Source organism: Puccinia triticina, chromosome 7A (genome assembly GCF_026914185.1).
Source record: "Puccinia triticina chromosome 7A, complete sequence".
Lineage (NCBI taxonomy): Eukaryota > Fungi > Basidiomycota > Pucciniomycetes > Pucciniales > Pucciniaceae > Puccinia > Puccinia triticina.
Genome location: NC_070564.1, coordinates 5,598,225 through 5,619,845, shown reverse-complemented (window position 1 = coordinate 5,619,845; position 21,621 = coordinate 5,598,225). Strand labels below are relative to the sequence as shown.

At 45.9% G+C, this 21,621-nt stretch overlaps 2 protein-coding genes across 2 annotated transcripts; one reads left to right on the top strand and one right to left on the bottom strand.

The window, feature by feature from the left end:
* Positions 1-1,266: 1,266 nt before the first annotated feature.
* Positions 1,267-3,182, top strand: PtA15_7A606 (uncharacterized protein; the record flags this gene model as incomplete). Its single annotated transcript, XM_053171230.1, has 5 exons — positions 1,267-1,317; positions 1,394-1,828; positions 1,927-2,498; positions 2,566-2,707; positions 2,859-3,182. The coding sequence occupies 5 exons, from the start codon at positions 1,267-1,269 to the stop codon at positions 3,180-3,182; spliced, it is 1,524 nt and encodes a 507-aa protein (XP_053022432.1).
* A 1,931-nt stretch (positions 3,183-5,113) lies between these two features.
* PtA15_7A605 (uncharacterized protein) lies at positions 5,114-7,036 on the bottom strand (the record flags this gene model as incomplete). The annotated part of the gene is made up of 10 exons (XM_053171229.1): positions 5,114-5,139; positions 5,196-5,263; positions 5,352-5,516; positions 5,614-5,690; positions 5,766-5,792; positions 5,872-6,105; positions 6,186-6,337; positions 6,413-6,490; positions 6,686-6,869; positions 6,974-7,036. The coding sequence occupies 10 exons, from the start codon at positions 7,034-7,036 to the stop codon at positions 5,114-5,116; spliced, it is 1,074 nt and encodes a 357-aa protein (XP_053022431.1).
* Positions 7,037-21,621: the final 14,585 nt, after the last annotated feature.

The window sequence follows — 21,621 nt, the reverse complement described above, 5'->3', positions numbered from 1 at the left end:
CCCTGATCTCTTCCCTTCTTCACTCCCCTCAAGTAAGCCCTCTCAACTTCTGCATCTATGAACTTTTTTTTTTGACTTGGAGAGAGGGTTTTGGCTCAGACGGCTTGGATATCGGACATGACAACAGGAGAATCAAAGGCTGAGCTACGGGGCCACAAACACATTGCCAAAATCATTGTCTTCACGCCCGCCATCCGCGAGATTGCTGGCATCACAGTCAGTCTCTTCTCTCCTTTCCCTACGTCATCTTTTTTATCATCACCCTGCCCATGCTGCGATGGTTTGCGAAGCCTGAGAAGCTCAAAGGCGGACCCAAAGCATGGCTATGATCAGCAATCCGAGAGCAATGGCTGGCACAACAACTCTGCATACCAATCACTACAATCCTAATCATCGCCTGGACGGCTGGGCGGGCTTTGGTAGACTGCCGGAGTCTCTCGGCCGGAAGCCGTTTTTTGTCGGCAATCGTCTCCCTCATATCAGTACCAATAACACCTTGCCTCTCTTCCTTCTGTTTGATTGAAACTTGTACACAAAACCCATAAAGAAAAAGAAAGAAGCAAAAAAAAAAGTTGCAAGTGCCTCGTGAGTTGACCTGAGGGTGTCCCAAAAAACAAACCGAGGGGTTGCGGGGGAAGTGGCAGGCTGATCAGCAATTGTTTGCCGTCAGACCGTGGAAGAATGTGCCCGGCTGGGGGTTGACGTCAAGTTGCCGCTTGGGTCGGCGGGCCGGAGGTTTTGCCAGCTGTTTGCCCGACTTCTCTCTGGTGGGCGAGCTGACAATTTGGCCGTCAATTTGACGGCTGACGCGGGGGCTGTTTTTTGCCGGTCAACAATGGCTGAGGGGGGACCGTCAATTTGACGGCCGAACTTGCGGCTCTTTTGACCGCGCTATGCAACCGCCGTGTATCTGAACTGCACACCCACAACCAAATAACCAGCGCTAGTTCCTAGGGATTCAGTTTTAGTGAAAAAGGGATCCCAGAAATCATATCAAACCAATGATTTGGGGGCGGAATGTGGTCATCCCAGCCCCGCGCCGTCAAGGGGGGCACCGGGGTGGAAATGGGAGGGACTGCCATTCTGGTGGGTCCCGGTAGTAATGCTGCGTTGCTGCTGCACAGAGTTTGACGGTAGCGTCAACCTGCGTCAACTTTAATATTAAAGTTGGCTGGGTGAGGAAAATCCAAGACCCCTCTGCCATCCTTTTTTGAAACTGTTGCACATATTTATGTACCGATTTGAATTTCAACCGTGGAAGTCGGAATGAAAGTCGCTGTTGTTGGTGGTGGGATCAGTGGGCTGACGGCCGTCTGGGTGAGTGCACACTGCACATCCTCTCTCTTCCTGCCGCACGGCGCTTACTTGATCTGAAACCGATACGTCTCTACAGCTGCTGAATGAATATTCTGACCATGACGTCGATCTCTTCGAGGCAAACGAATACGTTGGAGGACATACCAACACGGTCACGTACAAGGACACTCCAGTCGACACTGGCTTTATCGTCTTCAACAAGCTCACCTATCCCAACTTTGTCAAGTTTTTGGAGGTCCTCAATGTGGATTACATCGCCTCTAACATGTCCTTCTCAGTCAAGCGAGCCTTCGCACCTGCCTACGAATGGTCCGGCAATGGGATCTTCAGCCTCTTCAGCGGGATCTCCAGTTGGGCCGATCGCTTTGGACAGGTTCGGCTCATTTGGGATCTCGTACGGTTTAACCACTTGGCAGTCGATGTGCTCTTTGGACCAGAGGGAGAGCTCTCGATTGAAGAATATCTCCTGAAACACGGATATTCAGATTCCTTCAAAAGGAACTATTTGTTGGTGAGTTCAAGTTTATTTTTGTAACTATTATCCTGCAATTCAAGCTTTCGAATAATCTCTTGTCTAATCTTCTCGCTGTTTGCTTATCAACTATCAAGCCAATTATTTCTTCAATCTGGTCAACTCCCGCAAACAAAACGGCGATGCATTTTCCGACGAGGACTTTGATCAGATTTATGTCGAATCACCATCTCCTTCAAGTATTCAATCAACCACAATGGTTAACGATCAAAAACGGCTCAAAGACCTACGTGGACAAGATCCTGTCGAAATTAGATCCGAAGAACTGCTTTACATCAACACCCATCGAGTCAATTTCGATGGACCAATCTTCCAAAAAGGTTTCCTTGAAAGCTTCCAATTCTCCAACCCTTCATGGACCATACGATCAAGTCATATTTGCCTCGCATGCCGACCAAACCGTGAAGATTTTGAAGAATAGCCAATGTTCCGACGTCTTGTCTGCTGAGATCGACGTCTTGTCCCGATTCGAATTCAATCAAAACGAAGCTGTCTTGCACAATGATGTCAGCTTGATGCCCCGCAACCGGGATACTTGGACTTCTTGGAACTACCTTATCACAGATCCCTGCCAAAACCAGCCTCCCACCAAACCGCATACCCAGGAGAAAGCTAGCGACGTATCTTGTGTGGAAAATACTGTGTGCTTGTATGTGATATTCTTCCATTCTTATCTCGAACTCTCTCGATCTGAGATGCTCCCTAAAATTGGGCAGGACCTATTGGATGAACTTGCTCCAATCGATCCCAGAGAAATCGTGTGGTCCAGTGCTTGTGACACTGAACCCCCAAGAAGAAATCAACCCCAACTGCGTATTTGGACGATGGAAATATGACCATCCACTATATACTAGTGATGTATGCCTCGCATTTCTTCCTCTACTTCAGCACACCATTTTTCTGGCCTCATTCTATCTGGAAGAATTGCTTACCCCTCAATTCCTTTGTTGCCTGTTGTCCGTTCTGTCTACTGTTTTCCGCACCTCTGAATGAATGCGTGAGAACGCAGAGTGTAAAGGCGCAAGAAGACATTGGAGGGATTCAGACCAAGAATGGTCTGAGTTTTGTAGGCGCATGGACGAACTACGGCTTCCATGAGGATGGGCTGACATCCAGTCTGCGCTTGTTGCTACTCCAACAACCCGCACTGTTTGCTGTCCGGTCGCCGTTCGAGAAGGTTTCGGTCACCGAGGAGGCTGTCCGGCCCGTCGGACGTATGACACGCTTTCTCTTCGGATTTGTCCAGCTGTGCATTCAGATCATCTGCTATTTCGTCTGGCCTATTGTCCGTACCATTTTTATTCGAACACCGGTCAAGTCGAAGCTTGCTTGATGCTGTAATCTTTCATGTCAACCTAGCTGGATGATGTGAATATGCAGCTGCAAAGACAGAACTTGAAAACTTAGGTTGCATAGTGGGACCCTGTAAGTGGAGAGCCCAGTATATACACACTTGAAGATATGGAGGCATAGTTTCACAGGGTTTTTTGACAAGGCTACCTTTTGCAATGGGGGGAATTGGGTCCACACTTTGTGAAACTACACATAACCCCCGGGTACGTGTCCGCATTTTTGCGCGGCACTGATTATATGGGTGTTGCGCTAGCTTAACAGGACGCTGAAACCCCTCTATGGAGGTGGGTAACAAAAAGTCCAACATTTTGGCAAAAATCTTATTGGGGGGCACAGGGGAATGGTTTATCCTGGCTAATTCATATGTTCTTGTGCGTAAGCTACCAAGCTTGAGGTAAAATTCCCCCAGGGAGCTCAAAATCCCCAATGGAAAGTGGGGATCTGCAAACTTAACACAAGCGTACCCTCCTCGGGGGAGCGTAGTACTAGTGACCTCCGAAGGAGGGACTTGCCTCTAAAGTCGCATGTCTGGCCCTCCAGGATCAAGACAAATGGCAGGGAGGATCCTACACTCCCCCATTTTCCCTAATATCACCCTCTAGACTTCCAATTCTCTCCTTGCCTTTGGCACCATTACAATCACCACCTTTTTTGCTTATTTTCCCCCACTTCAAACTCCCCCGTATCCATCCCCCCTGGTAAGAAAAATCCTGTAAATGTTGTTACATGGTGGATTTCTGTACCCAATCCCCCCCTTCAAGCCTGCGCGGGCTCAGGGAATTTCAAATTTTGAGCCCAAAAACCGCTGGATCACCACTCCAGAACCACTTCACAGTAGGTGGAGTGGGCTAGTAATCATGTGTGTCAGCTAGGTAAAAAACTGTGAAATGGAAGCTGAGATTGCAGGCTACAAGTCTGTCTACTCAGACAGAAATTCATACATCTTACGTGATATTTGGTGCAAACCCTTTTTGGTTTCAAAGCCAATTCATACTAATTTGTGCTGATTTGTGTGTAACATCTTTCAAAAATATGCAAAATTTCATACATCTAGGTTACTCATCTACTTAGGCTCATGTGACATGTACTATGTAGGCAATATCATATGCTAGAACAACAACCATCTAAGTGTTGCCCACGCCATTATAAACATAAATTACTAAATGGTAGTCAGTACCACCTATGACTGTGGCCCTGTTAGGCACTGATATAAAAATAGGCAATATGATCATCAATTAATTCAATAAAAAAAACCCATTCAAGATATTGCATCCAATTTTTTTGGTGACATGACCTACTTGTGTCTTCAATGCTGTCATCAGATTTAATTGATATGCAACCTTCAATAAGGTTTATGTGTGGTAAATTTCTTCCAAAGGGGAGCTGCCCACCAAAAGCTTGTAGTTTTAACTTTTCTCAGGATAAGCAAAAGTTGCAGGTGATATTTTTGGTAGCTGATTTTGGAATACACTCCAGATGAGCCCCCTTAATGTGTGTTTTACAAAAATTTCTGAATATTGTTCACCAGGCATATTCAAAGGTATAAGCTCAAACTGGGTCCATGCGGCAAAAATATTCTCTGTGTTGATGTACATTAAAAGGCAGCTTACATGAGGTATACCCAAAAAGAAGGCTTGATAGAAAAATACTACAAAGAATGAGGCTACAGATTATCCAATCCCTTTCTTGTATGAGTTGGTCAAGTCAAAAATAATGAGAAAACTACAAAACAAACATTGTTTTTTCCCAGGCTGTGAGGATGTAAATATATGTTGACAATGGTCCATTTCTTTGGACCCAAAACTTGCCCACATCTTCAGATTGGTAGGTTTCTCAAGTCTCTGCACGCTTCAGTAACGTGCAGATAATCCGTGTTGAGCCTAAGCTGTATCTCTGTTTTTTTTTTTCCAATCAAGAACCGGAGATGAGTCGGAGGTCTTAAAGAGGGTTTGATAAGAAGGGAAATCAGGTAAACCATGGGTCTTTTGCTTACCTTCATCTCGACAATCGCAGACAGGCACGTTGAAAACACATTCATCTTGTTGAGATTTAGGGAATTTGCTGTATCGGAACCAAAAAAAGACGGATTTAGTGAGATCCTTGATGACATAATTCAACAGGAAGAAGTGAACAGAGAACATGGACCAACCCATTGGTATACGGATTATAATTCCAGTCTTTGTGTTTTTTCTGGCAGTCCAAGGAAACGTCGATGATCATTTTGGTACTGAAGCCGAATATCTCGTCAATGACCTTGGCGTTCGGAATCCCATTCACCGATAGCTTGTCAACCGCGCGGACGATGTTGTGCATCCTTGCGGTGTATAACAAATATTTTGGTTTGAGGAAAACGTGAAGTTCTAGTCAGTACAAATCAGTGAATCACGGTGTTGACACTGCATGCTACTTACGGTCCCCCACGATTTGGACAATACGATAATCTGTCAGCTTGAGGCCATGCACCGTCTTTTCCTTTATCAGTACATTTCTGTTAGTTTTCGGAGGTAGTTTTTAGCAACAGCTGATTAGAGAATCGGACGCATCCAGAGAGGCTGGTGCTTACATCGGCGCCAATTGTTATGTAACAATTCTATACATTTTTTTGGTCAAGTCAACGGAACTTAATCTTTCATCATACCAAAACAAAAGCACGAGTGAGGTATACTTACCATGCCGCGAAGCACCAAGTTCATGGCCATTGCCATCGTCACATTACGGAATTTATCCGCAATTTCGGGGATGGGCAGCACTTTCGCTGGGCTCAGATAGGTGCCACCCTTCAGAACACCGTAGATGCCGTCTGGAGAGCTGATCGGTGCATTGATGGCTTTTTTAATGCCCTCTGAGAGTCGCTTGTGGGCCTCTTGCTCGACAGTAGCCAAGTGGAAGACGACGTCTGTCCACTGCAAAAGATTGATTCATGAATAAAAGAAAAATTCGTGGAGGGATTCAAGGGTTGTGTTGCTCTGTACAAATAACTTACAATTCCGAATCCTTCGATGATGGGTCCCTTTGGTACCTTCTGAAAGTATGCCCAAAACCCAAAGCCACCGGTTAGCCCAAAGTTCAACACGTTCAAGGCCCAACCGATCGGTCCGGTCTCGCTTCCAAGCATTATCATGATATCCATCGCCACTACGAAGCAAACAAGAAAATATGTCTACAAAGTTCGACTCTTGTTTGCTCGAATCAGGTTAGGGAGCTGCTTACATGTGCCAGAAACTTCCATCATACCAGCTGAGACGCCCAAAGACTGCTTCGCATGGATTGCTCCACTAAGATCCGCAGCTGGAAACCTACGGAATCGGAGTGATGTCAGATTCAAATGCGAGAAATTCTGCTGTCTGTTGTTGGGGCTTGTACCCACATGGTGGAAATCAAACTGTTTATACTAGCTTTTATTGCGGCAGATTACCCAAGAATGATAAAAAAAAGAAGGTTTAGTGGGGGTTATAGCTTGGAGCATTAGACAGGTTTCCCGACCTTGGACTATGGAAATGGCGTAGCCAATCGACATGTAGAGAATATTGTTCATAGAGTTCCATTGTTGAAGCGCAAACAGGATGTACCAGTCGTTATCGGGAACAGGATAGCACATCTGGCCTGCATTGCAAATCGAGCCGAGTCCACAAACGAAGTTAGATGCGTTCTTGGATGTGGCATACTCCTGTGCGCAAAAGCAATTGACGAGCGAATCAGTCCACTTTTATTTCATTTCAAATGTGAAGTGTTTTATTTCATTTCAAATCTGAAGTGTTTTTTGGTGCTTACAATCAGAGTCATCTTGTCTCCATTGGGATAATTCAGGAGGTAAGAGTCTAACTCGAGGTCCATCCATGTTTGAGGCTCAAAAGGGAGCGGTTCACAGGATCTTGCCAGTCTTTTTTGCAGCGTCCATGACGAAGCATTGCTGCTACTTTGTGGAATGGCATGTTGGAGGAGCGATGTTTCAGGATAAGCGGGGAATAAGCTGGATTGAGGTGCCGGAGGCCTTGCGCATGCTGGATGGAAGACGGAAAGAACGATGACTGAAGCAAGGAACAAATGGCGTGAATTGAAGGCTCGAGTTGAAGGAAGATGCATGTTGTGGTGGTGGGCGGGTAGTTCGCTCAAGGGCAAGTAACAAGGCACCCATCAAATTTTATAGCCTCTTCCAGGGTCTCCATGAAAGTGGCACACCGCTGTACAGCACTACAGCCGGCTGGGTGATGATACATACAGCACGCCCTCGAGACCCTAGCTTAACAAAGACTCTCGGGCGTGTTTAAGGCCCCAATTACAAACGGATTTTCGAGTTTTATTATGAAAGTATTCGAAAAGAATTTTGAAACGAAAATGAAATCAAGATGAAAGATTTTTGATTTCGAAATTCTCTCGGAAAAGCTTCAAACAACAGGGTGCACATATAAACATTTGTGCATCCCTGAGCAAGTAGCCTGCCGGAGTGGGCAGGCAGGGGCGAGATGTCTGTGACACAGGCAAGCTGGATAGAATACAGCTTGCCTGTTCAGCCTTGGCTGAATGGTGTGACATTTCCTGCGCGGCCGCCTCCATGGACATTTGGATCATCAGCGCCGAGATCGAAGCCAAGCGTTTTTTCCCGTGCCTCCGCCGCCAAGGTCAGGATCATATTGCCCCTAACTTAACACAAGTCCCCCCTGATGGGAGGCTCGCTGTGGCTGGCCGCGAAGCGGCCCCTCCCGCAGGGAGGGACTTGCGCGTAATGTCAAAACTTTGGCTGGGAAAGAAATCACAAATGGCTGGAGGGAAAATATTAAGCCTCAGCCAGCCTCCCCCTCAGGTCCTGTGGACCTGCCCCAGAGCCAAAAGATACTTCTGGACCTCAGCTTTCATTTGGCACAGGTCTCATCTCCTCAATCCAAACCATTTGCACTGTACTAATGGTTTAAAAATAAAAAAACATGAAGAAATGTAAACTAAGGATGCGCAACCATCATGCCTGGTGGATCCTGGATCCGCAAACCCGCAGATCCTACACATGTGGTGTTGCATTTTGTTTCAATTAGGAAACTCAATTGTGCATATTATCAGAAAATCCAAAAATGGATCTTCAGAGCAATGTAATATCCTTCAGGGTTCCTTTGACCTTCAAAACGGATTCCTTCAATCAGTTTTGGAGCTTTTTGCTCAAAATTTTGGGTGAGGGTGCGCATCAGCACTGCCAATGAAACTGTCTATTCAGTTTTTTTTGTACATATTTTGCTGATTTTTAAATAATTATTTAGTGGTTTTGGGGTTGAATATCCTTCCTTTCCCTGCCAGACTTCAGACATTAGGCGTAAGCCTCTCCTGCGGAGAGCCCTCCGGGCGGGGTCCCCCGGACCCTCTGTTTGAGAGGCTTAGTTAAGCTAGATATTGCCCCTGGTGGTCCCGGGTTTTCCTGCAGGTGTTCGTAACGGTAGGCCATCGGGATTTTTGTAGTGACTGCGATCCAATCGTGGAACGTTGAGGCAATCGGGTATATTGGCACTGCAGCAGTAATTTTGTTCATGTGCCGGCCGACCCCCGCCCGGTGAACTCCGCCGACCCAATACAGCCATTAAATGGGGGGGGTCTGAGGCACCAGTGTAAAAACCCCGGGGAAGGAAGAAAAGGTACCACCTGACTACACGATTGTAGCGGGCATCAACTCTCCCCCGGAGAGGTATAACACCAGGCCATAACACTCCCCCGCAAGCCAATATCACTGATAACAGAGGTGATATTGGATTGGACACCAAATGGGCTGGTGTGAAACTACATACAAATCTAAGTGTTACTCCCCGACAGACTTGTTAACTGTCAGCTTTCACGCATACTGGCTACTATACTAATGCTATTTTTAAAGACTATACTATGATTTATCCTAAAATGGGACTTTTGGCACCCATGAACCGTGGAACTATTTTAAGGCAACCACACTCCTAAATCAATAATCAATAATATGCTTGTATGTAAGACTAGGAGTAGCTAACACAGTTATGTCATGTAATGTGAGGGTTACAAGCTGTGGAGATGTGACATGTGCGAGATGCAGGCAATGGGAATTGAACATGCGACAGAGGCAACGCTGGGCTCATAACCTGTAAAAACCCCGGGGAAGGAAGAAAAGGTACCACCCGACTACACAATTGTAGCGGGCAACAACTCTTCCCCGGAGAGGTATAACACCAGGCCATAACAACCAGTGGCCTGGCAACCATACAGGCATACTGCCTGTTCAAAATTTTGATTCCTCAAATTTTGAGATTCTGGAATCTCGAACACCCCTCCCGGATGTGTTTGAAGAGATTTGGGATTATTTTGAAATGAAAAGAACTCAAAACAAAGTTGGCTTTGATTTCAAAACAATTTCAAAATAATCTCAAAATAATCTCAAAATTCCGTTTATAATTGGGGCCTTAGAGTAGGCAAAGATGGCACTTTAAACCCGGGTACCTGTGGCGGGTGCGGGTACCCGCGGCCTATTTCAACCCAATCTTGACATCCGCATCCGTAACCAAACCCGCTGGCGGGTACCTGCGGCCATGGGTGGGTACCCGCCCAGATACCCGCCGGGTACCCGCCACTCACAAAGCACTGAGACAGCAAGATAACTTATATTTGCATACTATATACAAATAGGGTGATGGCAGGGTGATATAATTTCACTCAACCATCAACACATCGCCTTCAGAGGCACCAATTTCCTTCGCGCCAGTCTTAGCCTTACTTTTTTTTCTTTTCCATGTAGTTGTGGAGCGCCAGAGGCGAAATCTTCCCACTTTTTGAATAGAACGCCAATGCCATTCCTCTACTTACCAATTTTGCGTGGAGGTTGTGTCTCCTGGCGGCGACATAGTCGCGGCCAAAGCTGAAAGTTGGTTCCACATCAACTGTAGTTGCTGTATGAAAATAAAAGTTTTAGTTATTTTTGTGTTGCGATAAATATGAAATAAGAATCTGATCTTACCTGGGCAGATCATGATGTCAAGGGCCATCTGTAAGAGGCCATTGTGATTATTACCGCTCTGTTTCTCCTTGGCCCACTACTTAAGGGCATTGATTGGCTCGCCGTCTTCCAAATGGAGGCCGCCTGATAGCCATATGTCAATTGGATCTGACAGAGACTCAGCGGATCTTGCTACAGCAGCTGCACCAAGCCCTGCCAGAACCCCAGTTTGCGGCTGGAGGATGCTGTGATTAGTTCAATTGGTCAGAGTGAGAAATATGTGTAAAAAGATTACCTTCAGCGTTCCTTTCCTTGGTGGTCTGGGGGCTGAATCCAAGTCCCTAGGCTTATACCACTTCTTGTACATCTTGCGAGTAAGAGCAATCGCCTTGTTGATGCATTCCTTAGGCCATTTGGCCAGCTTAAAATATTCATCCTTGAACAACGGATGGAGCACTGGAAGTATCAAAAAATTAATATTTACTTTACATTTAATTTGATTAGAATCAGTCAAAACTCACCCATTGCTATTCTGTATATGGGTGAGCAGTCTGTAAGTGCGTAGTACTTGTTTGTAATTTGAAGCCCAGCACGGCATGCATTTCGTAATGCGGCAGGGTATGAATGATCCTCGTTTGTAATCACGGCCAAAAGGTTTGTGGTGATTTGGTCGATCATAATGACAACTTCGGCAACTCAAGCAGAGCCTTGTGTTGATATTTGAAGAGTGATGTCGTAAAACGGTTTCAGAACCTGCACCAGGTCTGCAGCCAAGTCAAAGTCTTCCTGGTTCACATGGAAGTTGCGGGCGGTGCCAAACCTTTTATCACGCTGCCACATAATACTGCAAAATATACATGGGCGGGTGTGGGCGGGTGTGGCTGTAAATACCCGGGTACCTGCCACATTTCCCTTGGAATCCTAGATATCCGCATCCACATCCGCACCCATTGGCGGGTACCCAACGGCCCACGCGGGTACCCGCCAGCGGATAGCAGGTACCTGCCCGCGGGTTCGTTTGGCCATCTCTAAGAGTAGGGCCGGTGGGATCTTCAAAATCAAGATTACAAAATCACTATAGCCATAACCATGTACTTAGTTTAACCTTATCCCCGGGGGTTCTTTCCCGTGGTTAGGGTTGTAGCCACTACTTAGCCTGGACATTCCCGCGCCCCGGCTCCAAATCCTTTCCTCACCAAGATTTGGAGACCGGGATTGACCAGTGCCAACTGCTGACCAGCAACAGGACTGTTTTGTCCAGCTCCCATTTGCCATACCACATAGTGGCATCTTATAGGTTAAAAGCCTGCACTCTGAGCACTGAGTTGTCTCCCCGCGTCTTCATCCGGCCGTTTGATGAATTTTATTGAGAAGAAGAAAGATCAATTGAAGAAGATTGAAGAAGAACAAAAACAGAAGAATTGTGAAAAAGAAATAAATTTGCAAAGATCAGAACTACTAAACCAACCCCAACCATCCACCTCAAACTCCTTTACCATCCCATCTTCCCCTTCTTTGAGTTCACCAAACAACAATATGGAACCTGACATGACTCCTGCTCAGGCTCGGCAGCTTTTTCAAGACCTGCGTGAAGAAATTGCCGACCTCCGCAACAATCAATTGCGTGGTCAAGCCGCCCCCGTTGTTCCATATTGACCCCGCACTCGCCAAGAGAAGATAATGGACAGCTTCATCAGTAATCCTGTCCAAGTCTATAATCAACTGAACCCTTGAAAACCGTGTTGATATCTGAATGACATCCCCTCTATGACTCTTGCGGCACATGTCGCAGTCGTCTGTTTGTAATCCACAGTACATGTCACAGTTTGGTTTGCAATGACATCATTCTTGCTCGGATCTTCATGTCGTCATCCCTCGCTCAGATCTCCCAGATTTCCCCTGCAAGAATCTCTGCTTGACCCTCCGCACTCTTCTTTCTCGAATATATAAGCTTATCTCTCCTTCCATCATCCGACTTTCCGGCTCGGGGAACCTACAAGACTCAACCTTGTCTCTACAGCTTATCTTTCATATTACATTACTTTAAGCTGCTGTTCCTCCACGTTCGTCTTCTCTTTCATCGACGACATCCATCGCTTCATTGTCAAAGAGCACCTCTCTTCCAATACATCAACTTGTTCGACATCATCTCAAGATCTCATCCCTTCCTATCAACTCCTCGCCGACCATTTCCTTCCATTTGACAACTTGTCGATTCTTGTCTTCGGTTATCAAACAACAGCTCTTCAGTAGGTCTTACTCGACACATCGTCTTAATCCCCTCTGATCGACTGTCTTAACTGATCTATCTTTTCTAGTTTCCTTCTTCTTTGTTGCCTTGTCCTCTCGTGTACACTCGTGTCCTATTTTTATGTTGTTCTTGCCTTTAGGTACTTTTTATTTTTTCTTTCTCGTGTATTTCTCATATCATGAAGCTTACTCGAAATCCACTTTAGTTTGACTATTCACAGATTTACAGTCTCGTTTGGCTCCATCACCTTCGACCAAACTTTTCTCAAACTCAAGGCAGGATCAACATGTTGGAAAGGACTGAGAAAGATACTGCAGCATCCAACGGTGTTCCCGTTCTGGATGGATCAAATTACACAAGCTGGCACTCTCGGATGTTTATCTATCTTCGCGGCAAGGAACTCTTCGACTGCTGCATCATCCCCATCGATGATTCTGCTTCTGAAACGGATAAGGCCGCGTACAACAAAGCAGGACATAAGGCTATCGCTGTTATCACCTTGCGTATTAATCCTCGATGCTACAATGAAGTTGTGAATTCGACAACCATCTCCAACCCCATTCTCTTATGGAAGAAGATCTCCGCTCAATACGCTTCTCATTCAGTCATCAATTGAGGACGTGTTTTCATGTGCTGGTCGGCCGAGTTATACACGGGCAATCTTCAGGAATACATTGACCGGACTCGTGTTCATCTTCTCGACATCGATGCCGTTGGCATTACCTTGCCTCAAGATATCATCTGTTATCTTGTACTTGGTAAACTCATGAAGGACGACAAACTCGACAAGATCATCGACAATTGCGCTCTTTCTGAAGACTGTACATCATCCCCATATCTTGTTCTCGATGCTCTTCAGACTTGGCTCACTCACAAAGGATCAAAAAGCGCAAAAGACACTGGCACTGCTCTCATCAACTCCTCCTTGGATCCAATCAGCAAGTTTCCCTTTAAAATTATTCACTACTGTGCCGGTGGGGTTCATAATCCGGAGTCCGGTCATGTTGAATCTAACTGTTTTGAGAAATATCCGGCACGCCGATCTTCCGGACCCTCAAAACCCAAGAACGCCAGCGCAAGCTTTGCTCATGCTTCAGTTTTTGTCTCCTTCGTCTCCGGCCAACCTACTGAAGATGTTGCTATTGACTCTGCCGCCTCTCATCACATGCTTCGCAATCGCAATCTTTTCACTTCCTTCATCAGTGAAAAGGTAATCATCAAAACCGGAAATCCAAGTTCGCCTCTCATCGCATCTGGATATGGAACTGCTGAAATTTTCACGAATGGACGCATTGTCAAACTTGAAGACTGTCTCCTCGTGCCATCAATTTCGCAACAGTTGATCTCTCTTGTCAGACTCATCAAATCGTCGGTGAAAATCACAAAGAATTCCCAATATTTTGACATTTCGGACGATTCTGGTTCTCTCTTCTCTGGCGATATCATCCACAACCTTCTCCATGCGCAATATATCCGTTGTCCTCGCGCGCTGATCAACATCAAGGACTCTGACCATGATTTATGGCATAACAGACTCGGACATCCTGGAAAAGAAGTAATGAAGATCATGGGTTTTCCATTGCCACCGGTCGATACTTTGTGTGAGGTGTGTAACTGTTCAAAAATGACTTTAATTCCTTTTTCCAGTCACTTTCCATCTGTTGAATTTCCCCTACAACGTCTACATATGGATCTTGTTGGACCCTTCAATCCACCTTCTGTTTCTGGTTACAAATATTTTCTCACAATTGTGGATCAATACTCATCCTTCAAATTTGTTCGGTTCCTGAAGACGAAATCAGATGCATTCAAGGAGTTTGAACAATTTTCGAACTTGGTCGAAAATCTTCAAGACAGAAAAATCAAGGAGGTCGTCTCCGATCAAGGGGGAGAGTTTGTCAATTCAGATTTCGTTGGTTTTGCGGCGAAGAAAGGCATTCTTCAAACTTTTTCACCGGCTGAGACTCCTCAACTCAACGGTTTCGCTGAACGTGCAAATCGGACCATTCTCGACAAAGCGAGATGTCTTCTGCTCACCAGTAGCCTTCCCAAAACTTACTGGGCTGAAGCGGTCAATGCCGCTACGATGATCTCAAACATGTTGGCCACCCCCTCTCGCTCTTCTTCTCCATATGAACTGTGGACTAAAACTCCTGCTCCGTGCCATCGTCTCAGGTCGTTTGGTTGCAAAGCATTCATCGCCGTCCCGAAGACAAACAGGTCTTGGAAGTTGGGGAACACTGGAGAAGTTGGCATCCTTCTTGGTTTTTAAAATGAAGGATCAGTCTATAGGATTCTTCGCTTGAAAGACAAGAAGCTCATCAGGACGCGCCACGTGAAATTTGATGAATCCATTTTTCCAAAAATCTCAAATGACTCCGTGCCGTTCGCAATGAGTGAGACTCTGACTGGAGAAGAAATCGCTCATGACTCTTTTGAAGCGGATTCCGTTGGCTCTGATGTTACTTCATTACATGATGATGTTGACTCCCATGAAGAAGATTCCCCAGAAGATCCTCCATCACCTCCGGAAGTTATAACCCCTCGTCATCCAATCTCCAGTGATATTTCTCAATCAAACATCCTTCCTTATTGACGATCTCGCCAACCTCGTGCATTTGCAACTGCGCTAGGCGACAATATTCCAAATCATTATCACCAAGCAATCAAGGGACCAGAATCAACCAACTGGATCAATGCTGTTAAGGTCAAATTGGATGCGATGGAACGCTTGAAGGTGTGGGACGTTGTTGATCTTAAACCTTCCATGAAGACTGTTGGAACGACTTGGGTTTTCAGGAAGAAACGAGATGATAGCCATCCTGTAGTTTTTAAAGCATGACTCTGTGCGCAGGATTTCTCTCAAGTTCACGGCATCGATTTCTCAAAAACCTTTGCTCCGACTGGCCAATTGAACTCTCTGCGGGCTCTCATCTCTCATGCTGCCGCCACTGGTCTTGTGTTCCATCAGTTGGATGTGAAAACAGCTTTTCTAAATGCGGATCTTGACGAAGAAGTCTTTCTTTCTATTCCGCAAGGTGTCGAATTTGATAGGAAGAAGCAATGCTTGAAACTCAATAAGGCGATCTACGGTTTAAAACAGGCTCCATTGGCCTGGTACAATCGACTCTCCAAGTGGCTCATCTCTGTTGGTTTCTCCGTCGCCATTTCTGATCCATGTGTCTTCTATAGACTACACGATAATCCTGTGTGGGTGTTCATCCATGTTGATGACTTGGCGGTTTTCAGCAAAGACGTCGACCCATTCAAGGAAGAAATCAAGAATGAGTTTGATATGAAGGACATTGGGGAAGCTGATCTCATGTTGGGTATCAAAGTTTTGCATCAACCGGATGCAATTATCCTGTCCCAGCTTCACTATGTCAACTCGCTACTTGAATTGTACGGAATGACCGCCTGCAGGACTGTGTCGACTCCCCTCGTGCCTAATTCTCACCTCGATGCTGCTGCTGTAGAAGAGCAAGATCACTTCAAATCCCTTGGCGTCAATTATAGAAGTGCCGTCGGTGCTTTGAGCTATCTTTTGACTGCCACCAGACCCGACATAGCCTTCGCAGTCAGCAATCTCTCACAATTTCTGGAGGCTCCGGGAATCACTCATTGGGAAGCTTTTACTCATGTGCTTTGATATCTCTCAGGCACAGCGGATAATGCTCTTGTGTACCATTGCAGTGCTCCGGAACCGTTGAGAAGTTTCACAGATGCTGATTGGGGAAATTGTCCGGTCACTCGTTGTTCAATCACCGGTTATTTGTCTTTGCTGAATGGTCATTTAGTCGCATGGCAGACTAAGAAGCAACCGGTCGTGTCACTTTCTTCGTGTGAAGCAGAATATCGGGCCTTAACCGATTTCTCCTGTGAACTTCTATGGATGCGCCAATTCCTGGACGAAGTGAAGATCGCATCTGCTGATGCTCCGACTGTGGTACATGAAGACAATCAGGGCTGTATTGCTGTTGCTAATTTCGAAGCAAACACTAATGCTAAGCGGATGAAGCACGTCAAAATTCAACTTCACTTCATTCGAGATGTCATCAAGGACGCAAAGATCCACCTCAAGTACACGCCGACGAACAACATGCTCGCCGACTTTCTTACCAAATCGGTTCCACGCCCAGCTCTTGTGAATTCTCTCAACAAACTTGGCCTCTTTTGTCTAGAGGGCAGGGGGGGTGTTGATATCTGAATGACATCCCCTCTATGACTCTTGCGGCACATGTTGCAGTCGTCTGTTTGTAATCCACAGTACATGTCACAGTTCGGTTTGCAATGACATCATTCTCGCTCGGATCTTCATGTCGTCATCCCTCGCTCAGATCTCCCAGATTTCCCCTGCAAGAATCTCTGCTCGACCCTCCGCACTCTTCTTTCTCGAATATATAAGCTTATCTCTCCTTCCATCATCCGACTTTCCGGCTCGGGGAACCTACAAGACTCAACCTTGTCTCTACAGCTTATCCTTCATATTACATTACTTTAAGCTGCTGTTCCTCCACGTTCGTCTTCTCTTTCATCGACGACATCCATCGCTTCATTATCAAAGAGCACCTCTCTTCCGATACATCAACTTGTTCAACATCATCTCAAGATCTCATCCCTTCCTATTGACTCCTTGCCGACCATTTCCTTCCATTTGACAACTTGTCAATTCTTGTCTTTGGTTATCAAACAACAGCTCTTCAGTAGGTCTTACTCGACACATCGTCTTAATCCCCTCTGATTGACTGTCTTAACTGATCTATCTTTTCTAGTTTCCTTCTTCTTTGTTGCCTTGTCCTCTCGTGTACACTTGTGTCCTATTTTTATGTTGTTCTTGCCTTTAGGTACTTTTTATTTTTTCTTTCTTGTGTATTCCTCATATCATGAAGCTTACTCAAAATCCACTTTAGTTTGACTATTCACAAACCGATCCTGGTTTACGAAGGCACCAACTTCCCAATCTGGGAAGCGGCGTTAGACAGGACGATCCGGCATTTTCTAGCCCGAGAACAGCCCTTCACTGATAATCCTGATAACTTCAACACTCTGGCGACCGACGAGGCATCAACAGTCGTGTGTCTTATCCAAAACACTGTCGTGGACGCCCTTAGCGACATCTTGGATGCTGCAAAGCTGACAGCCCCGAAAGCAGTTTTCGAGCTCCTCAAGTCAAAGTGCACTCGATCCAACCGGAGACGCAAGATCAAGCTACTTAATGAGCTAGTGACCCTGATGAACGACCCGGCCCCGGCGACGGATGCAACACTCTCTGTTTGGGCAAAACTGAAATCCGAACTGTCCCAACTGAAGATGACCTGGGATGAAGCACTCGGGATCTTCCTTCAAGCCCACTAAAAACCGCCTGTTGGTGTAGAGCGGATGACGTTTGAGTTCACCATCACCCAACAACTCAACAAGAAGGAGGTGCCGCCCTTTGATGACGTCTTGACAATCATCCAGTTTGCGTCTAATAAGTTACGCAACAAGCCTGGAACGACTCTCTTGCTCCCATCAGCGCCAATGGTTGACCCAATGGCGATGGAACTGGACCGTATCCAAGCGGTCCAGTCCCACTCAAAGTATGTAGCTCCCCAACGTCGTAACACTCAGCAACCTGAGCGGACTCAGCCTCAACTATTGGTTGAGAAAGCTGCCCATTTTAAAGGCAAAGGGCAATCCGATTCCCTGGTTTGTAAATACGGTGTGCACTGTATTTACTGCGGAGATAATGGCCATTGGCACCCGGATTGTGTCCACTTCTGGAGAGACGTAGCTGAAGGAAAAATCAGTGCCCCCCCTGCCAATCACAAATCGAAAGACTCAAAGTACCGCCCCCCTCCTCGTCTGGAAGTCTCAGGCAATTGATTACGTCAAGTGAACATCCCAAACGTCACTGACAGTGTTCTCCTTGACTCAGGGGCGTCGGCACACGTAAGCGGCGACTCTCATCTCTTCAAAGTCAAAAAGAAGCTAGCTGAGCCTTGTACGTTTTACCTGGCGGTCTCCGATGCAAATGTCATGGTGTCTGAAATCGGTAGTGTGAAGATCCCAACACCAAAGGGTCTGTTGGTCATTAGAGATGTATACCACTGCCCGGGAGTAGATGGAATCATATTCTCGACAGGCCGCCTTCTTGCTGACGGATGGAGACTAGTTTACAACGGGACTCAGGCAACTTTATTTGATCCATGTAATAATAGCTATGAGACAATCTTTCATAACTATTGCTGGTTGCTAAAAACCAGCGCTCTACTGCAATCAAAAAAAGTTTCTGAAATTCCTTCCTTTGACCCGTACCTCTGGCATGTTTGCCTTGGACATGTGTCCAATCACGTCGTCCAACACTTTCTCCGAGTCAACTATCCAGAGAAGAAGATAGTCTGGAAGTCCTTTTTCTGCAAGCAGTGCGCAAAGTCGAAGAGTACGGACAAGAAATCTTTAGGTATGGAAACCAAAATACCTAGAGACAATCCTCTTGACTTCTGTGTATCCGATGTAATTGGCCCTCTCAACTTGGACATCAACGGATGCCAATTCCTTGTCACGCTGCGTGACCATGCTAGTACCTATACGTTCTGTGCTCCAATGGCCAGTTGCAGTGAAGTTCCTGATAAGATTTTGACATGGATACGCCATCTGAAGACCGCCCTTGGAAAGGCCCCGACCTACCTGCGATGCAATAATGCGCTGGAGTACACCAAATCCCTCAAACCACAACTAGAATCTCTTGGAACTACTTTAGCGCCTGTAACGCCGTATTACCCGTCGCAAAATGGAGAGGCAGAACGCGTTAATAGGACCTTGGGCGACATGGCTTGGACCATGCTTCACTCTAGCGAGCTGTCAAGCATATGGTGGAGTTTTGCGTACTCAACTGCAGCACACCTCCATAACCCGCGTCTACCAAAAACTAGAACCGGAGACAAATCCCCCTGGAGTTGCTCTATAAGGTGAAAACGCTACCTGACACGCTCTATCCGTTTGGCGCGCGAGGTATCATCCACATCCCCAAGGAGAAGCAGAAGAAACTCGAAGAGCATGCTTTCGAGGGTCAATTACTCGGTTACCCTGCCTCAGGGGCGGGCTGGCTGTTCTGGGTCGCTAGTGAGCGCAAAATCATCCACTCTGCGTCAGTCAAGTTTCCCGATTACCAAAAATTACCGGTAGAGCGAGTGACAACACAAACGGCCCCGGACCTCATTTCCTCCCCAATTCCAGATAAAGTAGACCAAGTTGATTTGACCTTGAAACAAATCATGTTGAAATTAGGAGAAGAGAAGACAGCTGAAGTTGCGGAAGAAGAGAAACGTCAAATGGGTTTGTTATCAACGGACAAAGAGCACAATCTCCCAAAGAACATCAAGCAAGCGCTAGCGTGACCGGATGCACATCTATGGAAAGCGGCGGCGGAATACAAGATGCTGAATTTAGGACAACTGGAAGTCTGGGTACCAACCATGGCACCAAAAGGCTGCAAAGCACTAGGAGCTTGCTGGGTGTTCTTGATCAAAAGGAAACCGGACGGATCAATCGACAAATACCGCGCACGGTATGTGCCAAAAGGGTTCAACCAGCAGATGGGGCTAGATTATAAGGAAACCTATGCCCCGACTGCATCCCTGAATGTTCTCCGGCTGCTGATCTCCATCGCCATCTCTCACAATTTCCATACGGCAACGTTTGATGTCAGCTCTGCTTACTTATATAGCCCAATCAAAGAAGAAGTTTTCATTCAACCACCGATTGAAATTGACCTGAATCTGAAAGGCAAAGTTATGCGGCTGAAGAAAGTGCTGTATGGCACCAAGCAAGCGGCACGCTGTTGGTGGAAATTTTTCCAGAAGACAGTTCAATCTATCGGTTTTGAGGCTAGTGAGATCGAACCTTCTCTCTATATTTTTCAACAGCAAAGTAGTTTCATCATCATCTGGCTCCATGTAGATGATGGGTTTGCGATGGCATCGGAAAAGTTGCTCCTCTCAGATTTGCACCAGGGTATGGAATCTCAGCTGGAAATCAAATGGTCTGACAATTTTCAACAATTATTTGGTGTCAGCTGGCTACTATGGCAGAGCCACCGTGACAAATAAAAATATAAAAAATAGTTTTACATATGAAAGAGATATTATTACTCTTACACATGTAAAACTACGCAAAAACATTAAATACATATATAATTAATTAATTACTCAGCTTTATGTAATTAATATGTAAAATATTATAGAAGATTCTTATTCTACGGGTAAAATAACCTAGGGTACCTCACTTACAAGTACCCTTAATTATTATCCCTTCCTTGTGTAAACTAACTTCAAAGTTTGCGCAAGTGCATCACGCCCCACGTAGATGCACTTGTATGCACATATATATATAAGTACATATATTTACACCCATTTTCAGTGACGTAACTGAGGTGTTGTGTATAGTTTAAAAGATGGCTTTATTTGTTGCGTGGCGCACCCAAGCCCGCGTGCTCTGTTGCCTAGAGCTCAAGCCCGCGCTCCTAGTGTACATATATGCATAAAGCATAAACTAGCCTGCAACCAAAGCGCTCAGGTTACCAGTAAGTAAGAATGGGCTAGAATACGCCCCAATAGCAATATTACATGTGTTATATGTCTTGTACACATGTAATTAATCACGAAACAAGATGTAATTACCACGTCATCCAATATCAAAACATTCTAGATGGAAAAAGGCTCTTGCAACGTGCACAGGAGACACTAGAAAGCGCCCCAGCTTCTCCCAAGCCTCACTACGTGTAAATTACAACTGTAGTAAATATGTAGAAAGGGCCAAATGAACTGGAGCACTTAATAAGCGCCTCCAGAACATGTATGTAGCACTGATTGCACGTGTACAATTGCACAGAAGCCAGTTCTAGTACCTTCTGTGGCACATTTCCACGGAAATGAGCGTCACAGAACCCCCAAACCAGCCCCCATGACGTGTAAGGCCTGTGTAAAAACACGCAGAACCTCTGTAAAAGGCTCTTGGCAACCCTTGTATCCAAGCCCCAAGGTTCCACGACCCACAGCGCCTTCTAGCGCAACCAAATTGCCTCAGAATGCGCCCACAAGTGTCCCCATGTCCCCTGGGCGCCCCTGGAGGCCTGCCTAGGCTATATAAAGGGCCCTTTCTCCGCCCAAAAGGAGATTCCCCAGCTTTACATTACCTACTAGAATTTTACCCGCCTTCAACAGCCTCCTTAGCCTGTGATTTGCCAGGTAAAATACC